This window comes from Folsomia candida, unplaced genomic scaffold, assembly GCF_002217175.1.
Source record: "Folsomia candida strain VU population unplaced genomic scaffold, ASM221717v1 Fcan01_Sc003, whole genome shotgun sequence".
Classification (NCBI taxonomy): Eukaryota; Metazoa; Arthropoda; class Collembola; order Entomobryomorpha; family Isotomidae; genus Folsomia; species Folsomia candida.
In genome coordinates this window covers 13,000,328-13,026,402 of record NW_019091195.1, presented here as the reverse complement: position 1 = coordinate 13,026,402, position 26,075 = coordinate 13,000,328, and the positions used below count along the sequence as shown (strand labels likewise).

The following is a 26,075-nucleotide window of genomic DNA, read 5'->3' as shown; positions in this document are numbered from 1 at the left end:
CGCAAGTTATCACCCATGACGCGAATTCACTGAATATGAATGGGTAGATGCCTTGGTTTGGTCCGTTCGATTACCGCAAAAACGAGTCTAGTTGAGGATGCCTTAATTGTTACCCAAACCATTTCAAACATTAGAAAACTTGGATGATCGCTCCCACACCTCACGAAGATGATGTTTGTTGCGTGCTACACATATTAAAATTTTCGTCAAGTCAATCTCAGTCAAGTCTCATTCGAAGCATGCATAATATTGCGTTGCTTTGAACCATTCTTTTTATTGGAAGAGGTGGTAGGACGGCTTGGTGGTAACGGAAAACGGCAGCACCACAGCCTCCTTTGGGGTGTCTTTGCGTTGCTAATAAAATGTCCCTTTTACCAGATTATCGTCTTGTATCCCTCAATGTTGGACTTGCCTCAGCTACAAATTGTCAAATGCAATGCAATCTCGTTGCCTTTTAACATCAGTCCAAATTGCATTGCATTGTCCAATTCTCTAGGTTGAGGTTGACTCTCATTAAAAAGTCTCCTTTTCTAGTTTGCTACACGTTGAAGAGGAGGAATTTTTAGTGCCGACTGAAAAGCCGTGAAATGTCCTCAGCAAACAACTGGTGGTTAATATTTGGTGACTAATAATAATATTTATTTCGAGTAGCTAGGTATTTACCTGCTTCACACCAGTTGCATGACTTTTTACTACGTATGTACATACGCGCACGAGAAGGGAACCAACATCTGCTGGGATTAATAAATTACTATAATGAAATAGAAAATAGTGAGCTATTTTAATTGCTGGATTCCAATACAACTCTAATGTGAAAGTCAATAAATTATTTAGTGCAATATTTCTCTGCGGCTCAACGACAAATATTTTATTGCAACTTATGTGATCAACTTAAGAAATCAAAACAAAATTGGTTTCGTTCGTCTCCCTCGTGTGATTTACAGGGGAATAATTTCTCGACGATGAAAGACAACAAACTTTCCAATTTTGTTTTTGGGGATCATTAAATCACAGGTAATTTTATTAATTTTTTTATTTTGCAGCGTAAAAATACATGCACGTCACCGAGTTGTGGGAAGCACAAGTTCAACGTCAAAGCGAACAAAATCGGAGATTATTAATTTATTTTATGGAGATATGTAACGTATTTGAGGGTATCAATGTACATATTGTGTAGATAAGCCGGTGAATCAGTACAAGTTCGCAGCTAAGCAAGTGTGATAAGTAATGCTAAGATTATTAGTTAATTTCTTTGTTAAAGTCATTTTTCAGCTTAGTAGTCTACGTAATTCTGGCTGGAATCATTAGGATGTTTTAGTTTTGTGTGTGATCTTTTGTCATTAGTTTTGAGATAGCCGAATTTGGCTAATTTTTTCGTGAATATAGAAAGATTGAACCAAATCTTAAAGACGATAGACCTGTTGCAACACTTTCGTCATAACATAGGCTCATGGAAAAATGATTAAAAGTAGTATAATATTTTAGGAATATATATCTCTTAATTTGCCATCAATTTTGCACTTGGAAATTCGTATGGTATTCTACAAAAATAGTCTCTTACTCTCTTTTTCACTATCAGTGGCCAAAACTATCAACTGCTGCAGGGTTGGTGTAATCTATTCGCAAAAAAGTTCAATATTATGCATAGATGCATATTATAGATATGTAGCAGGAGTAGTTGAAGATCGGGTGTCGAGATTTATGTGCATGTGCATGATGAGAGAAGGATAGTAATCGTTAGTTGTTTAGATGCAACTGTAAAGTCAGAGTTTGTAACTATTTTAATTGCGTTGCTTCTGTGGTTGAGCAATCCATGTATACCTTCTGCAGAAAAAATATTATGTAGCACATGATTACAGGACTAAGAAGTTACTATGTATGGAATGTGGCAATATTATTAGACAGTAGTACCACTAGTGTAATCATTTCACAAAAACCATTAGTTTAAAATTTAAACTGCAATACTACAGAGTACGTAGCTTGAAGATTCTCCCAGCCCGTCAATACCACAATTATTATCTACAAATGAATTCCAATTTTGCAAATGAGTACTTGGATGCAAAATAGTAGACTTCTACATCCGGATATTAAAGATTGTTGATCAATGTATGCACATGGTATTATCTAGTTCGGTCGTGATTGGTATTTCAATAATGCACGCAGAAAAACAGAGTTTATTTTATAAAGAATGCAGTGGCTCATCTTCAATTTCATCCTGAAAGGAAACGAGTATTACATATTATTTTCATCAGTAATAACACATTTTGGTGGTATGGCGTGCATCTTGATTTCTTGATTAATGGCGATAACTCGACAGAAACAATTATTGCAGTGTCTGCCCACCGAGTTGCCTTTCTTTATTGCCAAGATACGACAAAGTGGAGCTACTGCAAATTTTAATAGCTTTGAAAGGGCATGTTCTCGAGTGTATTTAACTTGTTCCATAGCCACATTATTCCTTTCAAACCACGTCACTTTTTTAAATCTTATAACCAAGCGTAATCTAATCATAAGGATGAAGAACATTTGCATTAATTTTTGCAACTTTTCAACCACGGAATTCGAATTTGCACATTTCAACAAACCATACACAGTATCAATTCTGCGCTGAGTTTTTGCAGGTTTTGCTGCTTCTTCAAGTAAAGTAAGCTGACATAACGAATCAGCTAAATCCTCTTCTTGTGAGAGCGAAATATCTTTGGAAAAAATTGTGTACATCTAAAATACAGTGGTAGATGTTATGTATGTTGGATTTTTTGATATTTTATCATAGACTTATATAGTTGCTGGCATGTACTTAGCTTTGTATAAAGTTCTGCACGGTTGTCTTCCATTCTTATTTAGTGTTATAAGATCTGCAATTTTCCTTGATTTGCGAACTCGTATTTAAATCTCTGTTGTTACCGAATAAAAATGAGTTGTCCACTTGACAATGCTGCTTTTTTGGCAACCATTCACGTCTGCTCATTCATGTCGTCTAACCGTCGTCTAATAAAGCCTTACGCGTCTCAACTTGTTCGCCCTGTTTTTGATGGCGTTGGTCGTCATTATTCGTGATTTGTCCATTCTTATGCATTCAACATGTTTCAGAATTAAATTTCAACATAGTAATTTATTGAACTTAGCTCAATGAAGTTCAACCCCCTACTTTTAAGATAAATTGTGCGTCTATACATAACTTTCAATCTGTCGACTAGACTTTTACATTTTTTGCCTCTGTGTAATGGCAAAGCATTACAAAAGTTGCAGGCCGTAATTCATAATGTCAAATGCTGATGTCAGGCGGCTCAGTGTTCGTATACACTACTTTGTGTACTACATAATGGAGACAAATCAAGTCATCGCATGAATGGTTGCTTAATCTGAGTTAATTATGAGTGCGTTCATGATTTATCAGTCCAATTTTTTGTGGTTGCCCATTCAGCGTTGTTTGTCAATCGATGAACCGGTCGGCAAACGGCAATCACTCAATCTTTCTTAGAGACACTTCTTACGTTTTTTAGCCATAAGCTCATCAAAAGTTTTAATTATGCAATTTGTTGGTCATCGTAATTGACGCACTTTTTATTACATCAGTGCTCATCACACTCTGTTGATATTATTAATTATTTGTTATTTTCTTGGATGAAATGAAATTCTTCAGAATGAATGAAATGTCGTTATTCTTTCCGTATATTACATTACTTGTGGTGACATCAAGTTGAAATTATATTTTGTTGCAACAGTAATATCTTGCGGAGAAGAATAACAGAATAAACTGACCTTTTTAGTAATAATTTGGAAGAATGTATCACCAAAATATGAATAAAATCGAATACAAATACTTTAATTTAATTATTTTCATGAAAGGTGGTCGTTGGTGTGATTGCAGTTTTATAATGTGACCGACAGTAGACTTTTTAAATAATTAATTATACGACCGACTATCTCCTCTTACTTGCAACTACTTATACAGCAACGAAAAAAATCCTGATTCGGTTAGGATGATCGAATGCACCACTCATTTAAATACTGAATTTAAAGGTCACTCAGATTCAAAGTTGTTGAACGAACAAGTAAACACCTAAGTATGCAATGAAGGTGCAACAACAACGGTACTATGTATAACAGCCTCAAACTACTTGCCACATTTACCTGCAGCAGTAGGGCATTTATTTATTTGCATAAACCGTTGGACAATTTTTCTTTCTCCCGGATCTCTTTCGGAGTACTGACATGAATGAACGCATGCATTTATTGCTAGGCTTTGTTTGTGCTCATATTTTAGGAGTAGGCGATTCATGACAAAGAGTAAGCTGTTTCTTCTCTTTGAAACAATGGAATGCAATCTGCTACGCTTTATTAAGTAGTGAATGAAGAGGTGTCAATTGCTTCGTCAACTTATGTCGTGGTTGAGTAGGCGTGCGTCTCATGATCTCAAGAATATACATATTTGTACATATTTCGTTGTTCTTCGTTATGCAATGCATACATTTGTGGATGTGTGGAACCTACTTTTTTCCACTACGATTTGATTGTTATAACAAACAAATCAGCATTAGCGAACCGTAACCACATTATTGGAAGCGTTATATGTGCAGGCAAAATTTGTGTGCAAAATTGTTTGCCAGCAACAATGAAGCTGGGCAGGCCACAACCTAGATTTTTTACTGACCTTGATCCAGCTTCAACTTCCTTTAATTTCGAATGGTTTCCATTTCTATCCATTCACTTATTTGTGGGAATTGTCGACAATGAAATGATATTTCGACTCGTTACAATGAAACATTGTTTAATTTCTTATTGTTCTTTAATTATTTGAATGCGACTGCACAGAACGCGAAAATGATATGCTTTCCGTTTCTAATTCAGCCAAAGGAAGCATCTTCTTTGTTTTGGGTAAAACAAAACTTTTCCTGTTTACAAAAATAATCTGTTCATAATCTTTCTCATTTGTATTACATAAATATTATGAACCTCGACTACGAAGTTTAGTCTAAAATCAACCTGTTTACCAGCAACGTATGGATTTGGATTAGACGTGTAAATTGCTACAAGTTAGTTTAAAAATTGCATAAATGTGACATGTATTCGATCACGTTGGGGTTACAATTTTGGTCTTGACAGTGAGTGTGGATACATAAAAGGCTGGCTGCTGTTATTCCGTCAGTGTATTGCGTATAAGTCGTAGCTCATCTCGTGGAGTTGTACATTATTTGTATGGGAATGGGATAAGCAAATCGCTTCTCAGTGTGTTCTCGACTCGTTTTAATTAATGGTTGAGAGGCATTACTTACATTGTTTCGGTGGCTTTCTTGTGCCTTCGTTTTATGATTAAATTATATAGTGGGGGATTTTGAAAGCGTAATACAATTGACTGGCGTGTATTTATCAAGCTGGGAGCATGTTGTTCGGTGGTTTCTCAGTTCTCAGGAGTTTATTGACTGCGACCTCAAACTTGTTTTAACTATTCGGTGGCTTAAAATATGGAAGGATTTCTCAAAAATGGAAATGTACGTGTAAAAATGGAGAGAAAACAGGTCCACAATGCGATAGAAATCACTTATCGTAATTAAACATCATTTTCAGTGGACAATCTCGTAAACCAGAATAATTTCCCGTCCAGTTACAATTTGTAAGTTGCATTGTCACTTTGTGTACTGTGAATTAAAGTGTTGTTCTATTTGACGTGAATAAAGTTTCAGGTTAAATCTTTAGATTTCGTTAATAACATTTATTTGCATAGTAAAGAACCTATCAGCACTTGGACTGCTTTAATAGCATCAGCAAATAAATGGTAATTATTTCTTTACTACTAATTTCCTTCAATGCCTCCACTCTGGCAGCATTATAAAATAGTTTGCCGCATCACCACATGGAGTACTATCCATCATAAAATGTACGATGTAAGTAACATCAAATATGATGAATATCTATGGTAGATAGATATCTACGTTTTACTTGCTTAAATGCTTATTTAATGTTGGTTGGCGAAGGTCGTAGGAATTTGCGAGAAGACAGAAATCACGGTATCGCTATGGAATAAGGTAGAATAAGCATTATTGCCTGAAGATCATTTTAGGGGTTAGAACAATTTGGAAATACTCAACCTCGAATTTCACTCATCTGTTTAAGATTATCATTGAAGAGTAGTGTGAATTGAAAAGAAACCGCAGCAGTGATTTCTGTGTTTGTGTGAGTAGTCACGAAGCTGTCAAAGTCAAACATTTTTTTAATATTTATTATTAAGCAGGAGAGAAGGAAGGATATCGATAATGAGATTGATTTGCGTTGTAACTTTGTAGATTTGACATAACTTTATACTACATGCAGTCAGTATATTATGTATCTGATGTATGTACCAGAAAAAGTGTATTTAATTAATGAGCCAGTTTCCGGTATGAATTTTCAGAATTTCACGTGTACCACATATAAATATATCTATAGCATTAAATGGGATTTCCTCCTCTAAAAAGCCTATACAGCAACACTACTTAAATTGTTATTGTTCATGTTCAAGGAACCGAGAAATGATTTTTTAGCCTTAATCTTTGTAGAGCTTACTTTATGTATCAGTATAATTGTTTTGTCAAGCTGTATTATAAAAGTGAAGCACCATCACCAAGTTGGTTTAATGGCATGAGTTGACAAATTTGATTAACCAAATCCTTCCAGTGTTTAGATAGATTGGATCGCGTCAATATCAAAGCAGGCACCCAACAGTTTAGCATTGTTGTAGATTTAGAAGACTGCTTGGATGCTGCTTTGCTTTGATAGCTTTTGTTTAACTGTGGACTTGGCATTAGATTTTTTGAATTGTCACCTGGCTATAACATCCAACAAGAACACACATGGTTTTCATGCAATATTTGTTCTTGCACCATGGTTAACTTGAATTCTAGGTATGTGTACGTATAGCTACATACTATTTACCACCAAGAAAGAATTGACTATGTTGTTGCAGTCCAAAAGTAATGCAAGAACATAATACATCAGCCTTCCGCTTGGTTGACCTTTCTATTCTTTAAGCGACTCTAAGAAGTTGGAAGGATATTGAAGAATTGGTTGTGATTGTGACTGTCTCTGGTTAACATTCTGATGCTGGATAATCAGTTGTTGAGATTGAGATTGCACGCTACATTTTCTTATAACTAGTTATATTTAGGTTGGTATACGTTGTTGGTGTCAGTCTGCGATGATGTGTGTTGAACAGTTACTTCCTGTTGAATTCTTATGAATGCTTTAATGTCAATCCGTTTATGGTCAGAGTTTTAGAGGCGTGCAAAGGGTTTGATTAAATAAGAAAAAGACGCAGTTTCCTGTACAGTGTTAAAATATTTGAAGTTGTTTTTACTCTTTCAACTTCATAAACTAAACAGTCTTAATTTAGAACTGCAGAACACGGGCCAATAACAGGCGTTCATGTGTAGTTGATTCATATTACGTACTTCATAAGAAGTTATACCTTGTTACATATTTATTGCCATCTGATTTTACAAAGGTTTAGTAAACTTGTGCAAACTTGTGACTGAAAATTTCGCAAACTTGTTGATTTTTCTTTTGATCTTTAAATTGTGGTTTTTATTTTTTTCAAGCACATTCAGTATAATTGTGCGGTTAGCTGACTCATAAGAATTCGATGGGAAAGTTGTGTTTGATCTTGGTTTATTTATCAGTGGTTTCAAGTGTTTACTATTAACAGCGTATTTTGTACGAGTGGACCAAGAGAAGAATACTCATCTTGTAAGCATCTTCAATCTGTAGAGATATGAACCTCAAAATGTGTTAGTTTCAATCGAAATTGCAAACACACCTGAAAATAAAATTATCACTTTCTTATTTTGCTGCAAATAAATAGTAAGAGTGAACGAACTAAGGAGGGGAGCTTGCGAGGTTGATAATAACAGATCTCGATGCCCTTTGGATATGTGATAGGGTCTCATGAGTGTACTAAAACCCTGAAGTGGTTTGACTCCATGGCCACATTTGCGCCCGCCACACCCACTCAAAAATGCCCAAAAAACGCTTTCACTCCAGTTTTCACTCACTCAAATCCACGCCAGAAATCCAATTTTACTCGGATTTTGAAATTTCTTTCACCATTACACTCCCAGATAGTTGCTTTCTTCAATTCCATATCAAACTCAATTTTGCTGATGATTATTTCGCAGGCGTAATTTGAGTTGTTGATTACTACAACAATCCTCATTCAGAATTTCAAATTTTAAAAATACTAAAAATTTCGAAAAAATTGGGTTTGATATTGGATTGAAGAAAGCAACTATCTGGGAGTGTAATGATGAAAGAAATTTCAAAATCCGAGTAAAATTGGATTTTTGACGTGGATTTGAGTGAGTGAAAACTGGAGTGGAAGCGTTTTTTGGGCATTTTTGAGTGGGTGTGGCGGGCGCAAATGTGGCCATGGAGTCAAACCACTTCAGGGTTTTAGTACACTCATGAGACCCTATCACATATCCAAAGGGCATCAAGATCTGTTATTATCAACCTCGCAAGCTCCCCTCCTTAGTAATCAACTGATGTTTGGTGTCTCTTGTGATGATTGGTTACTATTACCTGTGATTGATCACTTGATTGCACCATTCAGGCCCCAGAGGGTGGGTGGAAGAAAGAAGGTAAAGGTCAGGTTTTCATGTTCCCATAATTTGCAGGTGGGCTCCAATAGGTGTCTGACAATTATGAATATTCAATAAATTGTAAGGCTTGACTTTTGCTAACAGATTGATGCGGCAAAGCAAGAATCCGGAGATGAACATATGCATAAATAAATAATGATATGCATTCTGCTTTCTATATGTGCGTCTCTTTTATTTACTGGTCAGTGATGGATGGGGTTCACTCACTCTCAATATAATATTTTGATTGATTATTGCACATCGACAGGACACAAGAGACAATTTCGAAATTAAAATTTTTAGAACTAATCACTCGACTTGATTCTCAAGTTCTAAATTTTCTCTTGTGACCTAGTGAAATATTTAACGTAAAATGTAATGCATATGTTTTCATTTGTAGTGTCACAGTTTGCTTTATTATTACATCACATGGTCAGGGACATATCGTCCTCCCTTTAAGAAACCCATGAATATGGAATATGCAAATTAGGGAATATTTGTTCAATAATAGCTTTTGATACCATTGCGGGGAAAATTGGCGAGAATAGAGTCTTGTCCGAACTTTGGCACCATTATTCACTTATTGTAGCTTATTATTATAATCTTTATTTGATAAGATGGCACACTGACTCTCCTTCACCCACATAAAATTCTGTAGTCTCTCGTCGTAGGTACAAAGGAATGAGTTCAACGAGTTGTAGATGCTTTGTCGTAATTAGTGTATTGTTTACCACATGACTTAATAAAACTCTTTTTAACTTCCTCTCAGATAAGTAGTTATCTAATCGTCAGATGTAATCCACGTAGTATGTATAACTCCTATTCAAGGCCTAAATGGCAGAAAAAGAGCAAAAATGCAGTTATTTAAATCGCGTAGGTATATGTATATATGCAGCAGCAGAGTTTTGTTTTAGAACGCATTGGTGCATTAAATTTGTGAGAAAGAGGAAATATTATTTCTTCTTATCGTTATCGTCTTCCTATATTTTCCTCGCATCCCACCACTGCCAAACTTCTCAAAGTCAAAACAAAGTTGTGGATGGAGTTAGAAATGAATGAAAATTCGCCAAATGGAAATTAGTGATAAAGTTAAATTAGAAGCAACCTATCGCGTGAATGGACATAGTATAAACACCTGATTCGAGTTCATTCAAGTTCAACCAACGTTTAAATCTAATAATGAGACAAGAATTTCATGAACTTAACCCAGCTCAAAATAATTAAACATGCGCTTGATGCATATTTTACGTGATCATGAAATGAAGGAGCTCGATGTAGATCAACACCCAATATGTATACCTTGATAGTTTATCTACATTGGTATTGGTATGCATACATTAGAATAAACTCAAATAACAGACTACTGAGGATGAGTCAAACGTATTTGTAGTTCTCATTAGATGCTCGTATTTAGACTTACAGTTACTCAAGAATACTGTACTAAAATGAATATAATGATTTCGACATATATTTATATGCATTCCTTAATATCTCGATTGATTGATTGTGCTTCATCGACGGAGTTTAAAAAACAGTTTTCGGTTCTTTCTTCATTATTTATTGATTCTTGTGATTTTGGAGTTTGTAGTTTGCATAAATAAGTTACAACGCATTCTGTAGATAATGTGCATGATCTTCAGGTTACCCTTTCTATGTGAATGTTTCGGGGAATTATTCGTGATAAAGTTATTTAAATGCTGAAATATAATTGTTGATTGATATAAATAATCAAATCGGAGAATGCAAACACTGCAGAAATTTAAATAGTACATACATATTTCTTTTAAATAATTAAAATAATGCAAGAAAATTATATAAAATATTTGATGGAGTGACATAACTAATCCATATACATAGTTAGTTAAGGGTATACGGGGCATACTTTATGCAGTCAATACGAGAGATGCATATGGATGTATGTACGTCATGTGTAATCTGGATTCCATTGTATCTGCTCCACTTGTTGATGAAATAGTGATGTGATTACACTTAATCTTGCTCGTACTCGTTGCTGAATTAACGGTTGTTAGTCATCCTCCATTCAAGCTTAATCCATTCTTATCCTTCTGCTACGATAATTTCACTTGAGATACGTGGAGAATTTTATTATGATCTCATGTCGCTATAATTGGTGCGTGATGATGTCAGTTAAGACTTACTGATATTTGGCTGTTGTACATATTTATAGTTTTCGATGCATTTGCTTATTAGTTTAATGACCGAGAGCTTGGTTATTTTGCTAGTGTTGGTTCAATTTAAAATGATCCTCTACATATCTCATATTTTCTGGCTTTAAAGTATATGTAAAAAGTGCACTCTATAAACGCTGGCAAAGATACTTTATAAGTTGTAATTTTTCGCATTTTCTCAGTCACATGGGAAAATCCAGACGCTAGAAATGTTTTCAGTGCATTGGCTCATGATGAGCTGAGTCACTTGTACAGTAATCACATTAGTCTCACTATCCACTCCAGATGCTGTGGTTTGGCATCATATCTTAGAATGCAAATTGACGTGTGTTTTACCAACGCAACTTCTTTTACACTTGGTGTTTAAAGTGGAGGTGGAAGAAAAAGCGGATATGCGGCGGAGAAGAGGAAGTGTCAAATCAAATTCAAATCGTCGAAGAACCGACGCATTAAGTTTGATCAGTCTACCGTTGCGGATACAGAATGTTGCATTATATTCTTGTAAGAGAGGGAGAGACTTGTCTTCAAAAATACATATGAGCGTTTGGAAATGATGGCAGCATCAGGCTCAGATACAATATGTGCATATATTATATATTTCGACTTTGAACAATAAATTGGTTTAGTTAATGCAACAATGGAGTTACGTTATTTTTGCGTTACTTTATTGTCGTTGCGTGGGGGTAGTGCACCATATTTACATCCTACAAGACTTGAGCATTCCCGTTTTTATTATTATTTGGCGTCTGTCAACTATTTAAAATGAACTAATTTAGATTTCTGTATAACACGCCACATCATTAAAATTTCATTACCTTAATTGCATCATAGTTCACTCGATGAAATGGATTTTAATGACGTTCACATCTACATGCTCACATAATATTACGACACTTTCATCATTTGCCCCCCCAACGCGATGGAATTTCATTATTTTAACAAACAAATTTTGCACAAAATAAAATTCAATCGTGTCGAGTAATGATTTTTGTTAAAAAATCGTCTTCTTTTATAATTTATAGGTTGTCCATGCCCATGCCTTTCCTTGGCTTCCATATTTGTCAATTTCGCAAGTACAAGCAAAGGAGGAGAGAAGACGATCACTGTTTGACGCAAGGGGTCAATAAATCACATCAACAGCCATCAATAAGGTATTGTGTGTTTGTTAATTTGAAAATGTTGCATCCTCCGTTAACCTATGCTTTCAAAACACAATCGACAATAAGCAATAAAGACAAACAGCACAATGCAGCAACACATTCCTGAATTCGAAACAGTTGTTGTGATTATGGTCAGGTGGATGATCCAAGATATAAATCACGAATCTCAGCCATTGATCGGCAGTATTTGGAGGCCGTGTAGCAAATTATTGTGCATGAAGTGAGAATGTGCAAACCAGCCACTTACACCGAGAAAATATATATGTGTGTACCTGCTACTATTTCAAAGTCGTGTGGGTATGGATGAGGAGTAATACTGGTCGGGCCAGATTGATTGATAAATATCGGCAGATAAGAAATGGTCCGAACGGAATTCGCAATCTCATAAGGATGAGATTTATTAGCGACTACTTTCTGTTCTAGATGAGTTTTATTCTTGTACATCTTTACATATGTACGTGCATGCAACAAAATGATTATATTGCTAATATTATTATGCATATCATACTCGGCTAATTTCTGCACTTTCATTAGTGTTATTGCACGCAGGTATCGGAAAAATATTTTTCTTGATGTCGTAATAATATCACCAACATGGTGATAATAATTTCATATCCGCACTAATTGGGTGACCTCTCCTACAAACTGGACTAAACTTTTCTCTTTCCCAATGCATTGAAATTATTTAGTGTCAAAATACGAGTATTTTCGCCCAAAAGATCTTAGAGTACTACCAAAATTACGACAGAAACGAAACGAAATTCATGAAACTGTAACAAGTCGCCTTCCGTCTTGCTTCGCTTCCGTTTAGTCCAATCACAGTCGTCTCACCAGAACTTATTACGTACATTGAGATTAACTGCATGCTACACCTAAATATTTTTTCTTCGTGTCGACATAATGGTAGAAATTGTCATATCTAACAAGAGGTTATCATTATTATTACACCGCATCAAGTAATCACGTAAATTAAACATTAACTTGTCAAATGTCTAAATTATTTCTACCGTCGTAATGGAACGACAATCTCATCAATAATAAATGCTATCACAAACAAATAAAATGTGCAAAACTGAGATTTACAAATTTTAAGCCTTACTTTTTTGCATAGGCTGAATTTTGGTTAAGTGACCCAATTCCAAGCAGAACCACTTGCACTGGTTCACTCTCTTCTATCAATCTTCATTTCAACTCAAAAAGTCAGCCAGTCCAATCGTTTACGTCTTTTTACCAAATTGCCACCATATTTTGAGATAAGTGGTGATGATGATGGGATGATCATGCCTAAACGAATTATTTCCTACATCTCTCTCTCTCACTATCTGGCTCTGCGAGTAAAATCACGGCATAGGACCTCAAGTTTTTGAGCTTCAAGCATCAAGAGTTTTTCGTTGATGCTTAAACCTATTCCTTGATGAGAACGTAATTCAGACACTTTCTTATTTCATTATAGCAAAATTATGGTGAGTTGTATATCGGCTATTTAGCTAACGTGCTCAAGGAGTGAGTTGTGGTAGTTGACTTTGATTTTCGTCCCCTTTCTACAAGAATCTACTTTTTTTATGTAAAATGAAAATTATTTGTAAATTGACTAATCCGACATCTCGTCCCATTTTTGCCAAGCCATCCCTGAAAGTATACAAATAAACGCCTTCAGACACCAATTTGGTGTATGAGTCTGTGCATTAAAATTAAATACATTTCTGCTTAAGAAATGCATACAAAAATATCTTTAATTTTAGTAATACTCGTCTATAGAATGTATCACTACAATAATTTTTTTCCAAGTTTTAAATTGAGGTGTTACAATTCCACCAAGTTAAAAAATATTGTAAACCGTGTACATATGATATTACTGGTTATAAAAGTATTCTTACGATCATGTATTAGCTTACAGAATTCAATTGTGGTTCTTTTTTGATGTGTCTAATTTGTAATATTGTTATTGCTTATCACGCATGCCTATACACGGACGAAGGTGTATTGTACTGCAAGTAGCTTTTATGTGGAGTTGAATGGAATATGTGATATGATTTATAGTTAAGCCTGCTTATTACCTTACATACCATTACGTTAATGTTCAAATGAAATGCAATGTAATGCGTTGCTTTTGTTGCGCCTCGTCTCTCGACAAGCCATGCAAAGTACTAACTTTAATCTTCAGTTGCATTTCTGCTTCTCAGTGTGTCAGTGGAATTGCATTTATTCCCATCATCTTTGTGTTCCTTATTCTGCATGTACATACTTTCAACTTAGACACTGTTAAGAATCTAAATAATAACAATAGTAAAAAATTGTGGGGAATGTTCCTGTGACTTTTGAGTAGTTGGAACATCTGATAAATTATTACAAAGCAGAGTTCCAGGCCAGTCACCAGTGTAAAAGTTAATGGTTTTTTGGAGAACCGTTGTGCGTTCTTATTCTCTCCTCCAATACTTTTGGTACGAGTGTGTTTAGAGAATTATTGGAATTTCAAAGTTTTAAATCAAATGAAACCTCCCAGTTGCAGTTTGGTTAGTGAAGCCGGTTTCTAAACCTTATTTAATTATTGGAATCAGGACCCATTCAAATCAACAATTTGATGTAAGTTTTTGGCTATTACCTCATTCATACAAGAGTTGTTTTCATTATACCAAACTAGTAACAAAAGTTTAATTAACAATAGCCAGATAAATACGATTTATGGGCAGTTTGATTGTTTGGTAGGTGCAACTCTGAAAATTCTTGTATTTTTATACGGCTGGTGGTTTTCTCACATTCCGCTGTTACAAGATCCTTCACAAGGATATCCACTACTTCTACCACTTCTACTTAATGTTGAATTGAACGAAAAATTCGACCTACAACCCTAAATCCCAAAAAATTGGTTCGGTTGTTCATCTTCACTCGTTTTTTCTTCTTTTCTTTTGGTTGGATGAGCATGGATGATCTTTTGTGCCGTGGAATTATTCACTTATTACTTGCTCTGAAAATCATGCTCTGGAGTTTCAAAGTTTCATAGGAGTTTCAGCCATTTGCTTCCGTATTTCCCTATTCTTTTACTTGGCCAACAATGATCAAGCCTCTCTCCCCGCTAAAAGACACAGTCATTGGTGAAGTAGACTAGCGATAAGAGGTTGTGTGTGTGGGTCAACAATATAAAAGACAAATGTTTTGACACACCAAGTCAATCACCATTTGCAACAAGTGTATTATTTTATTGGTCACGAATTCAATGTCAAATGTCCTTCTTCCTGGCAGTAGTAACCAACGATTACGATTATCTTATCGGTGTATGTAGGCGAATCAATCATGCCGCCTAAAATGTAAAAATTAGACAGGTATGCTTTATGTAAATTAGCCAGTTAAATTCTTCTCTGGGTATACAATTAGTATTGCTGCTGCTATAAGCCCACGATATTTGTGGTTCTTATTTAGCACTCAGCCCATTTTTGATTTAAAATTGAACTACATGATTAATAAGGAGCTGATGATTGCGGTAATGTAACAATAGACCATGAATGATGATCATCATCAAATTCAATTTAGGGAAGGAAGGACAAAAAGATTATTACTTCCATAATCGAACAATCATCATCACCATCTAAAAAACATCAATGAATGTTATTTTCATTCGACTTTACATGTTGGGCGACATTGTTTGATGAGTTTGATTTTTGGAATGGTCTGGAGGTCGTGTCAAATACAACAGCGTAGAACACAACAAAATACTGTTTGATTAATCTGGATGGGATACATATTCGTCGTACGCACACTTATAATTTATTAGTATAATGCACTGGTTCATGTACAATTTAGTAGGTACACACATATGCAAAGCTGACTGTGGACCTTAGTTACTGAAATTGGATAGAAGATTAAGATAAGCTAAATATCAACTTCAAATCAAGCGATGCCGTCACAAAATAGTGTCAGGAAAACATTCGTCATATGCAGATATGTATGTACCACTGTTGAATGTAACGTTGCGCACAACATCAATGAATCAATATACAAGACCATGTGCAGAATAATATGAGTAATCGCAACTGATCTCCTGAAAGTCAAATTTATACGACTGGTTTTAATGTGTCCATTTAATAAAAAAAATAATGCTTTGAAGGTGACACTGACACTGTTCTTAAAAATACTTTAAAGTATTTACAGGACCAGAGATTCAAGAATAGTTTAAGTGACGCGTACTGGTACTTTACATTAAAATAGGTAATAGTTATTTGTTAGTACCAATGCATATTATTTACTAAATATTCACTATTTGTTATTATTCACTATTTCTATGATTAACGGATAGGGCGGAATTGTATATTCAGCAACGACAGTAACGAAACGATACGACTCACTGCGATACTGTCCTTTGGTATTTCATTGTTGTGGACAGGCGACACAGAAAATCTATTCAAAGGTGTTTAAACTCAAGGCGTTAAATGTATGTAAGACGAAAGGACGCTGCGCTGAATCCTATATTGATTTGTTGGTCAGATAACACCGTTGTGTTGTGACACCTACAATTGATATTGATTCATTGATTTTTTCGTGCTATTTTATGCCTCACTCACACATACATATTTCATCACTCGCCATAAATGATGTAGTTGTAAACAAACTATTTGTGAATACCAATGCTTCAAATTTGTAATATTTTCAACTTTTTCCGATGAAAGAGGCAATAGCTTGATTAATTACAAATTACTTTCGTACAAACTTGAGTTATGCATGAAATGCATTTTTCTTTGTTGTACAACCTCGCAAAACATTGTACAGATTCACTATTTTGATTCGATAATTAATTACTTGTGATGATTGACAAAGTTTTAGTGTCGATAATAAATCCTTGTGATTGTATTATTATTGCGCATTGGCAACAATATAATTTTGCATTCATCCAATGCCGCCCATGTGTACAAGTTTCATATTAAATCAATTTAAGATTCAGTCCGTGGTCACTTGTACTAATACTTGACTGATCATTGTTAAATTCAGTAGAAGTTTTGTGCACTGCGCATGCAAAACGAAATTGCATACACTATGATATCTCTTAAACCAAGTATGGTTGTGTATATGCACATAAATAAGATTCATCACTCAAACTCAGCATTTATTTCCATAAATAAAATCTTGCAGATAATATCTATTAGAATCCCTCTTCTGAATACAGATGCTGATTATTTATAATCACTTGTTGAGTAAGAACTTTAACAATATGAAAATCTCACAATGAATCAAAAATGGGAAGAATTCCATGTGCATCATTACCTAATATTTCGCTGGCAAAAATATTTATGATAAGAATAAAGATGTCGATTTAATCTCAATGCTCCCATCATTTTAACTAATACGTAAGATTGAAAGTGGTCAGTAATTTGTAAAATATGTACCTTGTTATCTTAACCAAATGTTAGGACTGAAGTATCTTTTATGCACATATTTAGGTATGTATGGGTTCATTTAAAATTTAAAATGCTTGTTACACAATTTTCTTTTTTCGGCCCTCGCTTGCTTCCATCATCACTTAACCCTTCAACAAATAAATTCTTAATTATTTAATTAACTTATAATTGCATACGAAAGCATGAAAAGTTAATTGAGTGGGAACACATTGCAAAGCTGCGGGAAGGAAGAGTACTTATGTAGACTTGGATCTGACCCAAGTCTCAATTTTTTTGCAATCTATTGTATTTTTATATTACAGCATATGTAATATTTTTTGATAGTAGTCAATTTACTTATGTGAAGGCTTTGTTCGTCTGTGTCCGACCAATAACTCCTAAATTACATGTTTAAGTTTCGGATATCGGGTGTGTTAACTGACCATGATGGTGAATCATGCCCATGAATCATGTATGTCCAAATTTAAAATATAAACCCATGTGATAAGGGTGCTATGCTATTCGCTAGGTCTGGACAAAAAACTTACTTAAAACTCACTTACAGGTTATACAATTAAAGTCCCATTTATTTAATTTTAGTTCTCCGTATTAAATTGTTAAAAGGGACTTTAATTCAGCTACATATTTTAATACATCTGCTTACTAAAATTTATTATATATCACAATATTCAATTAAGAAGTGCAACAGCCACCAGACCATGAATTGTAAAGGCAATGAAAAAGGCACCGATATGATTTATGTCATACATACATAAGCAAAACAAAAGAACGCTATGTATTCTTGATGCAATGTGATGGAGTTGGCTGCTCATTGTCTTCTTGATCACTGTTGAAGACTTGCATGTAAAATGGGTGTCTGCTGCTCTGCAGTCACGGTGAAAGTGAATAAGGAAAAGTTTAGCCAAGAACAAGAACTAACTACTGATTAGGTTACATATTTTCAACCCTTTTTGTGCCTCACTATTATTAGGTGAGGCTTCGAGTTGTCAAGCTGATTCCACCATAAAACTCATGCTGTTGTGCTGTGAGGGAATATAATGAGCGATAAATTGGAGGATTGTTAACTATCTGTGGAGCTAAATTTACAGTGTTCCGAGGAGAATGCTGCAGGTACCCCCATAACGACAAAATTGCAGCGATTTAAACAAATCATGAAGTGTAACGCGATAATACATATTTTTTATTTTCGTAGACCATTCAGGAAACTGCCCTGCCCCAATCTCACTTTCGCTTATGAATCCCTATTTTTAAGATTTCTTCAAGTTACAGACGTACATGCCTAATTAAATGTACAACTCGCAAGTAGTCGCCATTGGGCGTATTACATGATAAGAATAAACAAATATATATAAATAAACCTTTATTTTTGCCACGCTTATTTCCTGGATAACTGACCCGCAATTTGAAATGGCATTGAACCCAACCCAAGTGCAGCTAGAATATTTCATGCTGGGTGAGTTTGGCAAGTACGAGACATACCTTGTCATACGTTGCTGAGAAATTAAATAGCTCATCGCAGTTATTATTTAATTGAATTGGTAGGAAGAGAAAAGCGAAACTTAATTAGTTTACGCATTGTTTGAGATTTGAAGGTGGTTTTCATTGTCAATTGTCTATTCCAGAGTTTCCAAATTATGGTCTCATAAATATAATAAACATAAATAGCATTGATCAATTGATTGATTTACAATAGAATTAACCGTCTTTCAATTGTTTACAATTAGTGAAAACTCTCCCCATTTTGCAATCCATCTGTACCAAATATTAATCATACAACGTAACTGTTTTTTACTCAATCCAATAACTGGAACAAAGTGAGACGCACTCACCTGTTTTCAAAGAGTCGTCCATATTATTTAATGATTACGCTTTATTTTATTTGGTTGTGCGACTTGAATCAAATTAGAGTCCCAATGATGATATGAGTTCTACACTGAAACCTACATTGAATAAAAATATTGTTCAAACAATAATGAATAAAATGACATCGATATTCCATATCTGATAATTTCTCTGCAAATCTTGAATGAAAACAGTGGCCACCTAACCATCGTGCGTGTAGTGTCGAATCGAAAACAAATTGAAGACACGATACGATGATGACTTATAATATTGCTACCGTCATCAAACAATTTCATGAATGAGACAGGAAATCATTCTCCATTACGGTTCTATGTATTTCACTCTCAATCCGTGACCACGCATTGATGTGATTTATGCATATAGCAGCTCAGAAATTACAGCGAAATTATTTTACTACGAGAGTTATATGGATCATGTACAAACATGGGTGAAATGTGTTAAGCGTGTGAATTAGACTAGTCGTTGTGTGACGCGATGATAATGAAAAATTTCTGCCTTGTCGGTGAGTATGGATATCCCATGCGAAACCAATTACTTTTGTGTGTGTGCCCCACCACCTTAAGCAAACGTATTGGACTTATCATCTATGTATGTGCATATCTACAAACACTACACACAAATGACGTGAGAATTTTTCCCGATAGCTGTGAAAGGACAATTTTTTCATCCACGTACAGTCATCCATCCATCTTCCACCTACGTACATATCACCAATTCACCAATGATAATGATTAGATAGGCCCAGTTTAGTGACGCTGTAATTGTTTTTCTTTTGCACTTGACTCGAATCATTTTATTTCACAACAGCCTCAACAGTGTGCGATGGTGAACATAATATTCCACTTTTTACACGTTTGAACTTCACTATTTATTACTAATCAGTGAGCAAAAGTAGCAGTGATTTTAGAATAGACGGGCATTACATTATGTACATTTAAATGTTTTTCCATTATTTAAATTGCTATTTTAACCTTGCGTTATTATTTTTTGGAAAACAAGACAATAAACTGCAATTTTCTCACAACTGACAACTGCACAAGAATGGTAATAAATAATAACAATAATAATAAGCAATGCTGAGAGAGTAATAATGCAGGGAAATGGAAGTGAACTCTGTTGTTGATTTTGTTTTCCTATTCGTTCGTACTTATGGTACTGCTGCGTCACCTACTTTTGTAAAATTATTAATTGTTTCATTCAAATGTCCGTACTGAAAAACGTCTTTCTTCGTTTTCCTTGCTATAAGTACGATTAATTTGTTCTATTAGCTTTAATAAGCGTGTTCTCTAAAAGGCTTATAAATGTTGTGTTTTTATGGTTTAACAGAATCTTGAAATTGCAAGTAATCCAACAACAGCAGACGCATCGCCTGTGAGCATCGCTGACGGGCTGTCATTCATGACCAACTTGGTGGTGGGAGCCAGTGGAAATAACAATTGACAATTCAATGGTGGCAGTTTTTGCTGAGCTGAAGAAAGTGAAACGGTTATCATCGGTCGATCAACAGTGCGCAAATTCCGGAAATTCAATGCCGCTGGGATATAATTGCTTATTGTCCTCATAAGCATCCAAAGAAAGACAGTTAACTAAACCAGTGATAATTTTAGTGGGTAGTGTGAAACCTTGGTAGTTATACGTAGTTGTAGAAAATATGATTGATAGACGAAGCAAATTGTGCAGATTTTAACATAAAAACGTCCAACAATTCTCCAATTTTATTCGAGAAGAAAGAGGATTTGAGTACAACAAAGTGGATAACATAATACAAGGAATAGTGAAGACCGGTTGGTTTGAGAACATTGAGGCGAGAAGATGAGTGTGAGTGTGGAAATTAAGAATTTGGCTGCATTGCCACCACCCACGAACACCACCACACCCGCCACGGTCACGGTAACTGTGAATCAGGAGAATATGGAGGACGAGTTTTGGGCAGAGGTGGCCGGCAGCAAGGAACGCTTGGACGAAGATGAGCACAAGGGAAATGTCACGGATGAAGGTATCATGATTTCTCTCTTTCGATGCCTGTGAAGTGAATCAATTATGTATTGGTCATTTATAGTTTTTCTTCCACAAATTTAGTTGAAATGGATGCTGGTAATCAAGTTCCATATACTATAAACAAAATGAACTTGTTTTTCAAATTTTGTGTTTGTTTTGGTAGCACACATGAAACTACGCATCATGAATTTTACTACAGGACAAAGTTTTATTTATGCTCAAATATTTACTTTCGACTAATGTTCAATATTATGATGCGTGGTGATGATATTGCGTACTATGCAAGTTGTCGAATTACTAATTATTTAGAAGCTACACAAAACTTTAATACAAAACTCGTGGCAGATTTGTTTTAATGTATCCGAAATTATATTTTTGTAAAAAAGGAGAGATTGAGGCGGATTGGCTTTCTGACGTTGGGTTATCGGAGTGGACTCAACAATGGAGGCAGGGCAAATCCCTCCCCGAAAATGACATTGGGCCAGCAGTGCAAAAATTGAGCTTGAAGCCCCATCAGGTACATACATATATAATTTTTGTATAATTAGTTTTTATGTCAGCTTTTATGACATGGATTAAATTTTTAATAGGCTGATGCTGTTCGTAAGAGAGTTAGAACGCTAAATGCAACATTGAAACGAAAAAAGAATCATCGAAGGCCTCCAGATGTCCGCAGTTTTTTTCAAAACGAATTTCCAGAAAATAAGGTAATTTATTTCGCTCATCCTTATCCGTATAAATAAGTGTGTATATTCGTCCCTAAGTATATATAATTTTTAAAATGACTTGCGTAATTGCTCAATTAGGATTCATCAAGAAGTGAAACTCCCGACTCTCTGGATTCCAACGAATTTATCCCAAGTGACTCGCCACCAAGGAGATCATCACCTTTATCATCTCAGCATCATCATGCAAGGTGACTCGGTTTTATTTCTTGCAACGACACACAAATTATCGCAGCAATTAATAACTATTCTTTGTATGATTATAGCGGATCTTCTGCTGACGAACTTGATGATATCTGCCAGTTGCCTCATGTGCCAAATTTTGTGTCAATCTTTGCCGATGGAAATCATCAACCTGCATCAACGTCACCCCCAAATAAAAATAAAGATCTTTTCAAACCCCGGTTTCCCGTGCGTGGAAATTCTAGTGTGACCACGGATGGCGAAATTGCTACCGATAATATTTCAGGTAAATACCAATACAATTTTATTACGTTATTTCCATCAATCATAACCATTTTATACTTGAGCTTTATTTGTTTCAGGGATTGAAATTCTCGGATACCATAATGTAGGAACTATCTACATGAAAGGATATATTCCGTCCAAGAAGCCCGTTTTTCAAGGAATAATTACGCCATCTGCAAATTTTTCCACCATATCCATAAATAACATATCTTCTGTTAATGACAGTTCGAAAACATGCAACACATTTAGTGCTACGAAAACTGGATTCACCGCTGAGCTTAATCGTATTAACGGTGACTTGATGAGCAATGATGAAAATGACGATAGTTTAAATGTTAGTACTACTAATTCTACATTTTTTTCTTAAAATAATTTAACGTATTGGCTGTGATCTAAATATTTGAATTAATTAGCCGGAAGAATCATATGTCGACCCTGCGGGACTGACTCGATTGTGCGATTTGAGCGAAGAGGTAATTTATTTTGTTGAATGATGCGTTGTGATTTTTCGCCACTCTACGCGGAATGTAAAATTTACAATACATATGTTATTGGTTCTAGGACTGTAAAAGTATCCGTCCATTAATTCTCATGGAACTCGTAAGTTGATATGTTCTTTCTATTCAAAATAAATTGTTTGCTTCGTTTTAATGTTTCATATAATCTTCTACTTCTATTAACAAATTAGACTGCCCAATGTGATCACGTGAATATTCAACTTCGTCGAAAGAAAGTTCAAAAAGTGCTCAAGAAAAATCCTCCGACAGAAGAAGGAGCCAGTTGCATTTTTGGGGTTTCGTTGGTTAGTGAAAACAAAAGTTTACTCTTTGAAATTTTACCTTATGTTAAAATCGTACTTTCAGGAGTCTCTGCTACAAAAAGACCGTCAAGTTACTGCTGATAACAGTTTAGAAGTACCAATCATATTTGAAAAAGTAAGCCTTATACTGTATGCAACACACGAGTGGGAATTTTTTATACTAACTTGTATTGAAATTTTAACTCGCAGTTGACATCGCACTTGCAAAAACGATCAATGAACGAGCAAGGAATTCTTCGAATGGCTGGACAAAAGGCGAAAATTTCTGAACTACGGGCAGTTTTTGAATCTAGTCTTTACACAGAACCGGAACAGGTAAAATTAAGAATTTCATGTTTCTGGTCTTTCCGATGTATTTTTAATTTTCTTCATAATAAATAGGTGGATGCTGCAATGAATCAATGCTCTTCCCATGACGTTGCCAATCTACTCAAGCAGTTTTTGAGAGAAATTCCCAATCCTCTTCTCGGGTAATTGCAAAACTACTACGTAATACAATTAATGCTCCTTCGTGAGTATTTTATATAATGTTAATTACCATTTGTAAAATTTGAACAGTTATGAATATGTTGACGCTTTCTTCGAAATTACTGGTAATTTATTATTATCATGCTAAAAATTTATCATTCGTGTACCTAAGGTCGTGTTACATTAGTGAGTTACTCTTGTTTTATTAATTCACAGATAAATTAAAAGATCGAAGCTTAGAAACATGCATTCGTCTTCTGATTCTCCTTCTACCTCAAAGCCATCAAGCCGTTCTGCGACAGTTGATTACATTTCTCCGTGATCTGGTTAAAAACTCTGACAAAAATAAAATGGGGTTGAAGAACGTTGCTCTGATTGTTGCTCCAAATTTAGTTCCAATGTCTGCTCTTGGGTCACAGAATAAGGAAGTAAGGAGTCTGAAGTACATTTAACAAAAGTAATTTTAATAAACTAATCCAAACCTTCCAATTTTATATTTTAGCTGAATAGAGCAGCAACTTGGGTGCGAATGACTCAGACGTTGATCAAGTATGGAGCTGGCCTATTTTACATTCCGAGTGACCTTTTATCTCAGTTGAGGCAAATCAACGACCGTGCTAAAGCGAAACGGGCGAAAGCGAGAAACGGGAATACTCCAAATAATAAATCAATGGCCAACGGGAATTCTGGTTCAGGCTGCAAATCAGGCCCTTGCAATTATCTCAAGGTATCTGCGCCTCAGTTAGGTTTTCCCGATGTGATGCTCCCGATTAATGCTGGCACAACGGCCGGAGAAATTGTTCTTTCGTGAGTTTCAATTTTTATTATTAAATGATAAACAATCAAAATAGCACAAAGCTCATAACAAATTATTGTCGAGCCAATAAAAGCAACGAGTTTTCATTTGTTAGATTACTAGAAGAGGCAGATCGAAAAGCAGAATCTTTGGAAAAAGAAGGCCTCCAAAATGGATCTTCTCATGTGAATGTTAACATGAACCAAGGGAATGGAGTGGGCATAAGAAGAAGACCTGTTCCCAGAACTCAGGATGTCAGTAATAAAAATGTTCCAAATCTTAGCTGCCTATTAACTCAGATGAATCCAGAGGTAAAGAGCAAAAGAAATCTGAAGTAGTTGATACCTACATATATTTAATTAACTAATAATTTGTCGATTTTTATAGATTGCTCTAAAGACTCATTCTTTGTACGAAATCGGAGGAAATATTGGTAAGAACTTTACTATTAAGTATTCGTCCATCCGTGTATCACGCCACAAAAAAGTCCTTGTGTGTCGCCTGGAGGTCTCACTTCTTGCATAATACCCACTTGTCAATTCGGATCAGATTATGATACCCTGGGTCGCTGAACTGTTTGAATAGCGAATTGACGTATTCGCGTCAGTTCAGTTACCATATTTTGTCTCGTACAAACCTCAGCCAATGTGAGTGGCTGCGTGCAGTAATCGGCCAGTGGTTGGATTTTCTTTTTCAGGATAAACTTTTTATCTAGTAGAAATAACAAGAAGCAAAAGTCTTTGCATTTACATTGGATACTTTAGCCCTTGTTTATTAGTTTTTCCTACGCGTGTGGGTACTTGTCCGTTTTCGTAAGAGTAATTTGAAATTCCGATAAAGTGGAAAGCCGGTCCTACTTAATCGTTTCAAGTGGGTGATATGGATGGGTCAAAGAGATTGGGAGAGAGAAATAAGCTCATATTATTCTGCCAGAAGAAGATCTTCAGTCAGAATACCCGTTGTTGTTTTGAATATATTACGATTATGACTATGTTTTGTAGGTTATCGACGTGTTGACCCCTCCGCACTACTTCCAGCCGTTTGTAGAGATAATCCTTCCGCTTCGTGGGTCCTGAGATGCAATCATCGACATTCGACATTCGTCTAGCCTCTGACTGAAGATGCCTAAAAATAACTTTCCTCAGGTTGGACTGAGCCCAACTTGCAAAACTGTTTCCAATGTTCGTCAAACTTCAAAATAGTGCAGGGCTAATACACTAGTTTCATTGTGAAGCTTTCTCAAATTGAGACAATACTTGTCTTAAATTAATTTATATAGGTTAATATACGTTATTATTGTTTTACTATTATTGCGAAGTAGTTTTGCAATTTTTGTAAGACTGTAACTGAATTAAAAATATTCATTTAGTTAATTTTACATATATACATAACGGATAAAGCAGGTCACTAATTCTGTCAATTAATTAAGTAGCTAACATTAGTATGCATAGTTTTTAGTGCTTATTTATACTATGGTTAAACTCTGGCTGCAAACGAAACGTCAATTTTGGTAGCTTTATGACAAAGACTTAACAATTATAATAAATATGAGAAGACAAATTAAATAAACTATTAACCATTTCATTTAA

At 35.2% G+C, this 26,075-nt stretch overlaps 1 protein-coding gene and 1 long non-coding RNA gene across 5 annotated transcripts; one reads left to right on the top strand and one right to left on the bottom strand.

Moving 5' to 3' along the window:
* Positions 1 to 486: 486 nt before the first annotated feature.
* LOC110847252 (rho GTPase-activating protein 18) lies at positions 487 to 26,075 on the top strand. 4 transcript variants are annotated; one of them, XM_022094157.2, is made up of 20 exons: positions 487 to 1,014; positions 11,824 to 11,952; positions 20,538 to 21,207; positions 21,596 to 21,726; positions 21,800 to 21,916; positions 22,016 to 22,125; positions 22,201 to 22,403; positions 22,480 to 22,736; positions 22,816 to 22,875; positions 22,964 to 23,002; positions 23,091 to 23,204; positions 23,266 to 23,337; positions 23,412 to 23,537; positions 23,604 to 23,692; positions 23,781 to 23,815; positions 23,907 to 24,118; positions 24,193 to 24,497; positions 24,602 to 24,797; positions 24,874 to 24,919; positions 25,488 to 26,075. In XM_022094157.2, the coding sequence occupies exons 3-20, from the start codon at positions 21,024 to 21,026 to the stop codon at positions 25,592 to 25,594; spliced, it is 2,403 nt and encodes an 800-aa protein (XP_021949849.1). In that variant the 5' UTR covers positions 487 to 1,014; positions 11,824 to 11,952; positions 20,538 to 21,023; the 3' UTR covers positions 25,595 to 26,075. The 4 variants fall into 4 exon arrangements, with proteins under 4 accessions (XP_021949849.1, XP_035705226.1, XP_021949852.1 ...); XM_035849333.1 differs by lacking the exon at positions 487 to 1,014 and adding an exon at positions 7,451 to 7,722; XM_022094160.2 differs by lacking the exons at positions 487 to 1,014; positions 11,824 to 11,952 and adding an exon at positions 14,138 to 14,544.
* On the bottom strand, positions 7,565 to 8,636 carry LOC118434867. The gene is made up of 2 exons (XR_004834318.1): positions 8,554 to 8,636; positions 7,565 to 7,792 (listed from the first exon to the last, which is right to left on the bottom strand). It is a non-coding gene; the product is annotated as an uncharacterized LOC118434867 (long non-coding RNA).